Consider the following 11761-nt stretch of genomic DNA (forward strand, 5'->3'; position numbering starts at 1 on the left):
ATGCAGCCTCAGGGTGACCTTGAACTCACAGCAATCCTCCTACTTCTGCCTCTCCAGTGCACCACCAGCCTTGGTATGGACCAAGGGCCTCCTTTAGACAATGTCCCCAGAGCTGGGATTTAGAAGGCAAAGTCTAGGCACAAGGCCCGCACAGGAAGTCCCGTCTCAGCCCCCCAGTGGGCCTCCTGGCTTCTCACTGATGTTCACACACCCCCCCCCTCTGGAACTTTAGCGCCATCCTCAGGTCCTGCTGCCCTGAGCTTGGGTTCTGGTGGCAACACAGCCCAAACTACATGAGCTGCAGAGAGGATTTAATGCCCTACAGTTTCCAGCAGTCACTTTGTCCAGGCCAGACCTGGAGACCTAGGCAGCCTTGGTTCTTGGTCTGAGGAATACAGTCCAGGGGGCAGAAATGGAAGTCCTTGAAAAGCTAATGGTCAGCTCCCAGGAAGAACAGGATGAGGGGCCTCTCTGCCCAGGGCTGCCAAGAGCTCCAAGGGAAGGCTCTGCCCACGTGGCTGGGTGCCTGTGCACCAGCGGCCTCAGCCTGGTGCCTCCATTTCCTAGTCCTTAAAGAGAGACCTCACTGGAGTACAGGCTCTGTGTGCTCTCTCCATGCACCCCAAGCCTTGCAGCCTGGCTCTGACCTCCTTACTTTGAACCTCCTCTTCTCCAGTGCCCCCCCCCACACACACACACACAACTCCACTCTAGCAAAGTGCTCTTCCGCAGCCCGGCAGTCAAGGCCACTGGCTCAGCAGAAACCCTTCCTCCTCTCTACCTGCTTCCTTCCTTGACCTCTCTGGGCTCGCCTTGCCCCTCCCTTCGACAGCCAGAGCCCTCATGGAGGGCACCACTCCCCTCACCAGAGCCTGTCCCCTACATGCCGAGGGTCTTTGCACATGCTGCTCCCTAAACCTGAAGTCCCCCTTCTCCACTTGGGTGGCCCCCGCATACTGTTCAGGTTCCAACTCACCATCAGCTCTCTTGAGAAACATTCGCAGGTCTGGTTCATCTTCCCTGTTCCCACACCTCCCTACCCAGAACTTACATGGAGCAGATGGGCATGCCTGCCTGGTCCCACCCTTCTCCTTGCTCACACCAAGCTGGACTTTTTTCTTTTTCCTTCTACTTTCATTTTCTTTTTCTTCCTTCCTTCTTTTCTTTCCCTCCTTCTGTTCTTCTTCCCTCCATCACCCTTTTCTTCTTTTTGTTCCTTTTAAAAATATATTTTATTTATTTATTTTGAGAGTGAAAGAGAGAGACAGAGGCAGATAGAGAGAGAATGGGTGCGCCAGGGCCTCCAGCCACTGTGAACGAACTCCAGACACGTGCGCCACTTTGAGCATCTGGTTTACACAGGTACTAGGGAATCAAACCTGGGTCCTTGGGCTTCGAAGACAAGCGCCTTAACCACTAAACCGTCTCTCCAGCCCCCTTTGTTCCTTTGTGAAGCAGCGTCTCATAGTCCAGGTTGGCCTCAGCTACCTGAAAGCTGGGATTACAGGCATGTGCCACCATCATGCTTGGCCTTCCAGCTGACATTTGCCTTGTCCCATTGCAGCCTCCTTGAGGACACCTGAGAGGGTGTTCCAGGACTGTGCAGAGATCCAGCACTCTGGGATCAACGTCAGCGGTGTCTACACTATCCATGTGGCCAATATGACGGAACCTTTGAAGGTTAGGGGGCTCCCAGGGACAGGGGCTGTCAGAGGGTGCTGAGCTGACAGAATCCCCGTCAGCACTGAGATAACAGGGAAAACGGGTGGGGGGGGGAGGGGAGTGACGTAGAAGACTCCAAAGCCCGAAGTGTATCCTTTGCTGGCATCTTCTCCGGAAGCTTCTAATTAGACTAGAAGGACGTCATTCTTCTGTGTTAGAATAACAAGTGATCTCTGACCCTTCCGCGTCTACGCAGACTAGTGGAAGCGGGAATTGGAGCTCTGCGCCCTGTGGGAAGCTGGTGATGGGCTCACAGACGTGCCACCATCTTCAGTGAATGGCACCCAAGGTTGCCCTGAGCATGGCAGTCTCATCGTGGTGGGGGAGTTGAGGGACGTGTGGGTGACAAGAGGGAGGTTTGGGACAGGCCTAGAAGGGAAGAGCATAGGAATGCATAGCCAGGTTTCCATTCTGCCTTTCTAAGTGTGTCAGGGACAATGGCCCTGCGTCCCCTCGGTGGTCTTCCGTGCTTTCCTCACACCGGCTGAGCCCCCTTTTCCACACAGAGATCAAGTGCAGGTCCTGGTGTTGGGGGAAAAAAGCGTTCAGCCACCTTCCCTGTAGCCCCTCTTCCCACTGCCCACTTCTGTGAAGGCACCATGGCACCTGTCTGTGTCCGGCAGGGGCATCCTCATTCGGTGCCTTCTCCCAGAGCAACCTCCTCCGGGAAGCCTTCCAGGGGTGACCCGTGACTTCTTCCAAGTAAGCTACCCAAATGTCTGCCTGCCCTAGCACGGCCTCCTCCAAGCCAGCCAATCCCGAGGGCTGATTTGCCATGGATGCACCAACCATTCATCTAGCACAGGGCCAGGCACCATGTCTGTATTCATACTTACTAAGTCTGTGCTAAACTGGCTGAAAAATAATGTGTGAACAAGAAAGGAAGGCTTCAAGACTTGGCTGTAATTGACAGTATGCTCTTTGAAAGAAACGATTTATTGATTTATTTATTTATCTATCTATTTATTTATTTATTTGACTGAGAAAGAGAGAGAGAGAACGGGTGCACCAGGGCCTCCAGCCACTGCAAATGAACTCCTGACGCATGCACCCCCTTGCGCATCTGGCTTACATGGGTCCTGGGGAATTGAACCAGGGTCCTTTGGCTTTGCAGGCAAATGCCTTAACCACTAAGCCAGCCCAGTTTTGTTTCTCTTATCCATATCAGCATCCCCAATGTCTTGAACACAGCATGGCACATAGTAGGTGCTCATAAACATTTTCCTACTGAATGGTCAAAGTAATAACATTGCCCAAGACTGCATTGTGTCTAAGCACTTTATGCCTGTTAAGGTTTGTAGAAAAAAAAAATCCCTGACAGATTTGTGTACTGGAGGATTGGTTCCCTGCTGGTGGCACTTTTCTGGCAAGTGAGGCCTAGTTGGAGAAAGTAGTCATGGGCGGGTGGGGGGTATACCTTTCCAGGTTCTATCTGGTCTGAAATCACTTTCTCATGCTATGCTTCCTGCCTTCCATGAGACGAAGACCCTCTCCCACCACATGCTCCTGTCACCATGTGACTATGAACTGATGCCCCCTCAGGTGGTTAGTGAGGAATGCCTACTGCCCTCTGCAGGAAGTGCAGATGAAAAGCCCCTGTGTGTGCCAGGCTCTGTTTTGAACATTTGTCATGATTCATCTAATCTAATTCTCACTCACGATAATGCCAGTTGGTAAAGGAGACACTGAGACACAAATAGGCTCAGGCGTGAACATCTCTATTTTACAAATGAGATGGGGCTGGGAAAATGGCTCAGACATTAAAGGTGCTTTCTTACAAAGCCTGGTGGCCTGGGTTTGATTCCCCACTACCCACATAAAGTGAGATGCACTAAGTGGTTCATGTGTCTGGAGTTCATTTGCAGCGACAGGAGGCCCTGGTGTGCCCATTCCTCACCCCCCTTTTCCTATCTCTCTCTACCTGCAAGTAAATAAATAAAATATTTTTTTAAAAATAACAAATGAGCCAGGAATGGTGGCACATGCCTTTAATCCCAGCTCTTGGGAAGTTGAGGTAGGAGGATCTCTGTGAGCTCTAAGGCCAGCCTAGTGAATTCCAGGTCAGCCTGGCCTAGAGCGAGACCCTACCTTGAAAAACAAACACAAACATTAACAAGCCAGGAGACAAAGGCTCTCAGAGGGCATCACTTGTCGCTGCCATAGATGATGACAGTGGGTGGGAAAGGGCTGAATTTTTCTGACGTCCTCAACCACCAGGTTCACTTGTTGTAGGGAATGGGGGCTGTCGCTCTCAAGTCACATGTAGGCTACCCTAGCATGGGCTTGTGAGGCTTCCAGGGGCTTCCAGCTGTGCCTCGTCCCCCAGGTGTTCTGTGACATGGAGGCCGAAGGAGGTGGCTGGACCCTCATCCAGCGACGGCAGGACGGCAGCGTGAATTTCCAACAGAACTGGAAGGGCTACAAAGAGGTACCGGGCTGCCTTGGGCAAGAGTTCTCAGCCTAGACAGGGACGCCTGTGAAGGGGTGATTTGTGGGCCAGCACTGGTCCGCGCGCATCCCTTTTCAGGGAGAAAAGCCACTCACCTAGACTGCCCGGTGCACATTCCCTTTCCTGGACCCCAGCCCCAGACTGAACTCTCCCTGACATTCCTGAATATGTCCCAATAAGGAAAACATAACCGTATTTTTGTTTTCAATCTTTTTAAATTTTTTTATCACCTTATTTATTTATTCATTAGATACAGAGGGAGAGAAGAGAGAGAATGGGTGCGCCAGGGCCTCTAGCCACTGCATATGAACGCCAGACACATGTGCCACGATGTGCATCTGGCTAACGTGGGACCTAGAGAATTGAACCTGGGTCCTTAGGCTTTGCAGGCAAGTGGCTTAACCGCTAAGCCATCTCTCCAGCCCTCGTTTTCACTTTTGAAAAGGGAATCCATGTCCATTGCTAAGACTGAAAAGGATGAAAGGGGAAAAGCCCTCCCCACACTTCTGTCTACAAGGCTCAAATAAACTTCCTTGTCTTTTTATATCTCTGTGAGCACATCGGCAGGACAACTTTTTTTATTTGTTTGTTTTTCAAGGTAGGGTCTCACAGTAGCCCAGGCTGACTTGGAATTCACTATGTCGTCTCAGGGTGGCCTTGAACTCACAGCGATCCTCCTACCTCTGCCTCCTGAATGCTGGGATTCAGGTGTGCACCACCATGCCCAGCTGGACAACTTCTTTAATGTGGGATTGCTGACTCGAAGACCACATGCATTTTATAGGATGACAAATTGTGCCCAATAGCCTTCCAATTTTTAAAATTAAATTTTGAGCAAAGGATTTTTGGCAAACTGGCTTAAAAGCTCTTAAAAGTCTTCAAAAGTAAAAGAAATAGAAAATGATAGCCGCAGGGAATCCAGCAATGCTATGATTTGTGGTCACTAGATAGATACGAAAGAGTGCTGGGTATTAACCACGGGGCTAATCAGAGGTCCAGTGGACCCTAAGGAGGTGTGGGCCTCAGCGTGCCCCTGTCCTTGGTCCTGACCGATTGCTCTGCCGAGAGCCTTGGCTTCTTGTCACCCTGGGTCTTGCTTCACAAAGGCACTTCCCACATTTTTAGCTTTACACTTCTATGGCACTGGAAATTTTCTTAACCAATTACTCTGTCACTGAAAAAAAAAAATGCCCTACCATTTTAACCATTCATCTGTGACTAATTTAATTCTATTTTTTAAATGAGGGTTAACATATAAGTAGCTAAGGACAAAACTATGAAGCATAAAGCTGGGTGGATTTCCACATGTGTTTGCCCATGTGGCCCCATTCACAGCTGCATATATAATCCATCCCCTTGTGCTCTAGAAGGTTCTCCTGTCCCCTCTCTGACTCTCTGGAGAAGGACAGAGCAGTAGCTGCTGTTCTGTTTTCTATCACCACAGGTTAGATTTGCCTGTTTCTTAACCTTAGAGAAATATGATTTCAATTCTTTTTAAAGGGTTTTAAAGTATACAAATGCCCTATCTTTTCCCCTCTGGGAGGCAGGGGCTCCTGGCTTCAGGCCTGCACACACTGTCCTTATGAACTTGCTCATTAGACTCAATGGTTTTGGATAAGTGGCCATGGAGCCTGGCCTGGCCCAGCAACTCAGCCAGGGACATTGCCTCCCTCCTCGGCATGCAGCCACCCTTCCCTCCTCTGCCCACAGGGCTTTGGTGACCCAGCTGGCGAGCACTGGCTAGGCAATGAGGTGGTACACCAGCTGACCCAAAGGACGGCCTACTCTCTGCGCATAGAGCTGCGGGACTGGGAAGGCCACGAGACCTCTGCCCAGTATGAGCATTTCCAACTGGGCAGCGAGGAGCAGATGTACAGGTGGGCTTGGGCCCAGGACTGTGGGTGGGTGGGGTCTCCAAGCTAATGGCCACAGAGTCTAAACCAAGGGTCATTCCCTGGGCGTCTCCAGCTTCTACCATCTGTCCCCCATTTGGGCGCACGTCACGGGATCTGGAGGCGGCTGGTTAGCACTCAGCACTCTCTGGCCACTGGGTGGAGTGGAGAGAATTTCATTGACGCCACCATCCCCAGAGCAGAAAGGGGCCTTCCAAGGTTAGTCACTCCATTTACAGAGACCTGGGGTGGAATGACATGCCAGTCTGTTCTACATCCTGGGGTAGGTTAGAAAGGTCCATGGGCTGCGAGGCAGGAGACCTGGTCCTTTCAGGCACTACGCAACTCTGTGAACTTGGATACATCAAGGTCAACGTTCTCTTCAGCAGCAAAACAGCCTTGAATCTGAGCCTGCCATCTAGCCTTCAAGGTTTCCCATCACTCCTCTGGCTCTTGGTGTGTTTAGGAAAAGAAGAGCACATTTCTTGAGCACTCACTATACTTCAGACACTGTATAATCCTCCCTTCAACTCTAAGAGGCAGACATTCCTATACCTGGTTTTGGTGATGTGGAGACCAAGACACTGATCTTAAGGCCTTCGTTCAGAATGACAAATTAAGTGGAACCTAGATTTGAACTCAGGTCTCCCTGTTGACAAACCTCACTATAACTCCATAGTATAAGGTCACCTCTTTGAGAGATTCGGTGATAATCAAAACAAGCGTGGGTCCTGGTTGTCTTTGAATCGGGCCAGAATGGACTCATGGACTCACTTACGAGGCTACCATGACCCCGCCTGGTATCTGGACCCTCCCAGGACATTGTTTCCCCTCCGTAGGCACAGTCATCTTCAGAGTGCTCATGGGCAGTCAGTTCCTTCTAAGGAATCTCCAAGCGGCTATCCTCCTCCATTATATGTCTTATGCCACATCTCGGGACCTCTGAGTGGCAGTTCCCCATGCCTCTCTCTTCTTAAAAAACACTCCTGCTTTCTCCAGCTGGGGAATCTGCCATCCTTCCTTGCAGTACCCATCTTAATCCTTGCAAGAGTCACCCCTTGAAGGGAGCACCAATGGATCTGGGCTGGGCTGAGCTGAAAGCCCCTGCTCCTGGCAGCTGACCAGGGGGCACCCACCACACCCTGCTGGCACCTAGTGAAGCTGCTGATCACCAAAGAAAGGCCTGTGTCTAACCTCCTGTCTCTCCAGGGGCCCTGAGCAAACCCTCCCACCCTCTCATCTGCAGGATGAGAGCCCTAGACCCCCACCTCGCTCGGAGGTTGCAGGCTCAAATGTGGTGTTGCACTGACACAGTGCCTGGCCTGCAGCAGATGCTCAGCTATTAGTATTCAGCCCCTAGTCCCTACAGCAGAAACATATCTATTCATTCGGGAAGAGCCTAGGAAATGAGCTGGGCATCCTGGAAACCATGGAGGGCCTGGAAACTGCCAGAGAAGGCTCGTGGCCAGGGGCTGGGGGACGCGGGGGACAGACAGCAGTTAGCCACTGCTGAGACGAGAAGGATAGCATCAGAGACCCCCAAAAAGCAAGGATGTGTGGACTAGCAGCAGGGGGGTGCCAGACAGGAGGCACCCGTACTTATCAGATACAGTGATGAGGACCAGAGTTCCCCACAAAGGTGCCTCAGTGCCTCATGTTCTCACTTGGGGATCCACAAAAAATTCAAGTATCTGGGTTTTTAGTTTTCAGAGACATCTGATGAATTAAGTGGGGTTTCCTGGTCCATGAGGTGGGGGTCTCCAGAGCTCACAGATACCCACTCCAGTTCCCAAGGGGGAGGAGATGACATCATAGAGTCCTTTAGTGTCCATAAAGAGAAGCCAGGACCCAAGAGTGGGTGGGAAGCCTGTGAGTCCCCACCTAAGAGAGCCCTTTTATGCAACACTAGTCCTCAGTCCAGGGTGGCATGTTTAAGGGCACACTGGGCCTTTTTATGAATGGTCACAGGCTCTGGATCCAGAGAGCCATCTGCCTTATTCCAGACAGACAGAGCTCTTGGGTGAAAGGTGTGAAGACTGAACCAGTTGCATATAACACCCTCCTGGTATTCCCTTGGGCCCCTAGGACCATCTCCTAGCTCCTACCCTGGGGACCAGCCAGGCCCTGCACTGGGGACATTTGTTATCTGCTTGCCTCCATCATATAGGGGCTTCTTAATCACTCCAAAACTGACTCCTGCCTCAGCTACCCATGCAGCCCTGTGGCACAAGCTCCTGACACTTTTCAGCCAGGTTGACCTGTGCCTGAGGCTGAAAATGAAGCCTTGAATGCATTGAGCACTTGCTACCTGTGCCCACCACCCAGCACACTTCACATGCTGCTGCCAAATCACACAGTGAACAAGGTCCTGTCAACACTACTATTTTTTTTTTTTTTTAGTTCGGATATGGTTTTTTTTTTTATTTTATTTTTGGATTTTGAGGTAGGGTCTTGCTCTAGCCCAGCTTGTCCTGGAATTCACTACGTAGTCTCAGGGTGGCCTCGAACTCACAGCCATCCTCTTATCTCTTACTACTGCTCTTTGAACAGATGAAGAACATGAGGCCCAGGGAATGGAGATATCTCCCCAAGCCGTCAGGCAGTTATCAAATGGCTGGGCTAGGCTTTGAATTCAGGCACTCCGTCCCCTAGAGCTCCTGGCTATCATCACTGTTCAGGCTTGGATGTGTCTACCAGGGACACAGTCTGTCAAAGAAACTTAAGCTCTCTGTTCCCAATCCGGGGGTGCCCTGGGTTGTAGATGCATGCAGGCTGGTATGATCAGGGAAGGCTTCCTGGAAGAGGTGTGTGCACTTGAGGAACTGTGATGAGACTGTGGCTGTAGCAGCAGGTGAGGGGTATGCACCCCCAACCCCGTGGGGCCACACCAGGCTGGAATCTGGCTGGGACCCTTATGTTTCTGAGACTCAGACCAAATAATTTCAGCTTTTGGGGACCCCCCCCCCAACACACACATATTTAACAATGTCTCATGGGATTTAAATGAGAATGACTTAACCAGACAAAGCACTTTCCACAATGCCCAGCACATAGCAGATGGTCAGAAACCCATCGTCCTCCTTATGGGACCTCCCGCTTCTAAGACCCAAGTTCAGGGACACAAGGAAGGCTCAGCACCCAGGAAGTGTGTTGAGCTCAGACGTCAGCAGGCGAGGAGGCCCACCAGGAGAAAATGGCTGCGGCACACTAGCAGGCTGCCCCTCCCCCACCGGGAACAACTGGAGGGAAACCTGGTTGGGACAAAACCCCTGGGGGAGGCCTTTCCTCACAGCCCCAGCCTGACTCGGTGCCCCTCTCCACCCCACCCCTGGTGACCGCCAGCCTCTCTCTGCGAGGAAACAAGGACTCTGCCACACAAAAGAACAGCCTGGCCCCACAGGGCACCAAGTTCAGCACCCGCGACACGGACAACGACAACTGTGTCTGCAAGTGTGCCCAGATGATGTCTGGAGGTAGGTGCCCCTGGCTTGGCTGGGTCCTCGGGGTCCCCATGATGTTGCGTGTCTTGCTAAGGTGGCACCTCCAGCTCTCCTCACGGAGTGGCTGGGGGTTGCAAAGAGCATGGCTAAGGAGGCGTGAAGCCTACCGCTCCTGCCCGCTGGTTGAGAATTTTCCATGTCCCTGGTCAGGTGGGGACAGCTTCAGGGAGGCCAGCAACCCAGCGGGCAGCATACAGCACTGGGCAGTGCAGTGTTTCCAGCAGGGACATAATGCCAGAGGAAAGGAGATGGAGTAGGAGGGACACAGACAAGAGACACAAGTCGCAGAGACAGAGGCTGAGGGAGGCAGAGAGGGGCAGAGGGTTGTAGAAGCAGAGAGGCGTAGGGGGCAGAGAAACAAAAAGGGTACAAGGAAAGGAGCAAAGTGCAGGGGAAGGCTGGGAGGTGACAGAACAGCTGAGACAGAGTCCCAAGGGACGACTGCACAACAGACAGAGACAGGGGGACAAGGTGACCACGGTTGGAGGACCCACACAAATACAAAACCAGTGGGTCTCTTTCTTGTGTCCGCATGCCTCATGGCTGCCCAAAAAGAGCCTAGAGTAGGCGGCTTTCTCCAAGTTCACTTACGGAAAGTCAAGCCCTATTTGTCACGCCGCAGGGCCGTGAATTCTCTTGGGAAGAACTGGTCTCATGTCATGAGGAGGAGCCTTAGGACCCCACTCTCTCCCCTGGCTTTACCCACCCTTTCTGACTACAAGGATCATGGAGGCAGCCTCAAATGAGAGAGAGAGAGAGACAAAGACAGACAGAGAGCCCACTGGGAACCAGTGTGACAGCCAGGTGGAGCCTAGCATGCTTAAATAGAGAAGGCCAATGCAGGAAGCAGAGGATCACAGGGGGTCAGAGAAAAAGCAGGAAGACCCAGAGGGAGCCGAGCGATGACCAGAGACCCCAGCCACACCCTGCCTGTGTCCAGTTGGCTGGCCCTACAGCAAACCTACACCCAAAGGAGCCAACAGCCTAATTAACCTTGTTTTGAGGTTCAAGGCTGCCTCACTCCACCTTCCCCCAAGCCCTCTGTCATCCCTCTCCCACCAGGGTGGTGGTTCGACGCCTGCGGCCTCTCCAACCTCAACGGCATCTACTACCCGGCTCGCCACCACATGCGCAAGCTCAATGGCATCCGCTGGCACTACTTCCGGGGCCCCAGCTACTCGCTGCGTGCCACACGCATGATGCTGAGGCCGGTGGATGACTGACACACCGAGCCGCAGAATGTGGCCAAGCAGGAGGAGCCGTGACCGGGGTGCCCTGTGCGAGCTGGACCCAGCGCAGTACCCAGGGCTGGGGGACTTGTCCTCCACGCGCTGGGTCACCAGAGCCAACGCTCCTTGTCCCCCAAGTCCAAAGAGTCACTTGCCTTCTCATGCCCCCTCCCCGATTTGTGAGATGCTGAGTCCTCGGGGCGCTGCCTCTACCACACTTTGTCCTCCCACAGGGACAAGACAGACTGATGTTGGCTCCTCTGGGGAATATGGGGCTCATGGTGGGGCGACAGTGGGTGAAGGGAGCCTGCGGGCAGGGAGCTCCCTCCTTCGGGAGGTCCAGGCTTCCTGGTCTTGAGATGTCAGTGGACTTTCTTTACCAGCCTTGATGGCGTTGCACTCATCCCTCTCATGGTGGCCAGCACTTCCCCTCCACGCTCCCCAGATCCTACGATCCAGTGTCCAGCACTCACATCTGGTCTCTGAGGGGACTTGTGGAGGTCTAAGAAAGGATTCCTTTACTCCCAGCGGGCCCCAAAGTGTGTTCCGTAGGTGATCACAAGAGCTCCTTTCTCAAGTACCTATGGTTAAGCGAGAGAAACACCAGGCTAAATAAAAAGGAACAAGCATTCTTAACCTCAGGGTCTGCCAGAGCCTTTCTTGGGTTCCCACTTTGCTGGCTGCCCATGAAGGGACTAATCAGGCAACTTGTCTCAAATTCACCTAGACTGGTCCCGTTTGTCCTACCAGAGGTGTGAATGCCCTTGGGAAAAGCTGGCCCTTACCTATCAAGGGAGGAGTCCTGGTGTCCCATCCTCCACTCCATGCTATAGTCACCCTTGCTGGATACAAGGACCATGAGGGCAGCCTTAAATATCCTCCAAAAACAAATAGAAGGAACCTTGAGTTAAAATAAGTGCACACCATTCCTGAAGAATGTTCTAGAACACAGACCCCCATCTGTGTCCA

At 52.3% G+C, this 11761-nt stretch overlaps 1 protein-coding gene across 2 annotated transcripts in view; it reads left to right on the forward strand.

The window, feature by feature from the left end:
- The window catches only part of Angpt4 (angiopoietin 4), a 41871-nt gene extending 30443 nt beyond the window's left edge, over positions 1-11428 (forward strand). For both annotated transcript variants that reach the window (XM_004667981.2, XM_045156640.1), the window contains 5 exons: positions 1565-1680; positions 4049-4150; positions 5882-6048; positions 9406-9536; positions 10626-11428. In XM_004667981.2, coding sequence (XP_004668038.1) covers positions 1565-1680; positions 4049-4150; positions 5882-6048; positions 9406-9536; positions 10626-10786 — 677 coding nt within the window. In that variant the 3' untranslated portion in view covers positions 10787-11428. The remainder of the gene's footprint in view (positions 1-1564; positions 1681-4048; positions 4151-5881; positions 6049-9405; positions 9537-10625) is intronic.
- The last annotated feature ends 333 nt before the right edge of the window (positions 11429-11761 follow it).

The sequence above is a fragment of the Jaculus jaculus genome, chromosome 8, assembly GCF_020740685.1.
Source record: "Jaculus jaculus isolate mJacJac1 chromosome 8, mJacJac1.mat.Y.cur, whole genome shotgun sequence".
Taxonomy (NCBI): domain Eukaryota; kingdom Metazoa; phylum Chordata; class Mammalia; order Rodentia; family Dipodidae; genus Jaculus; species Jaculus jaculus.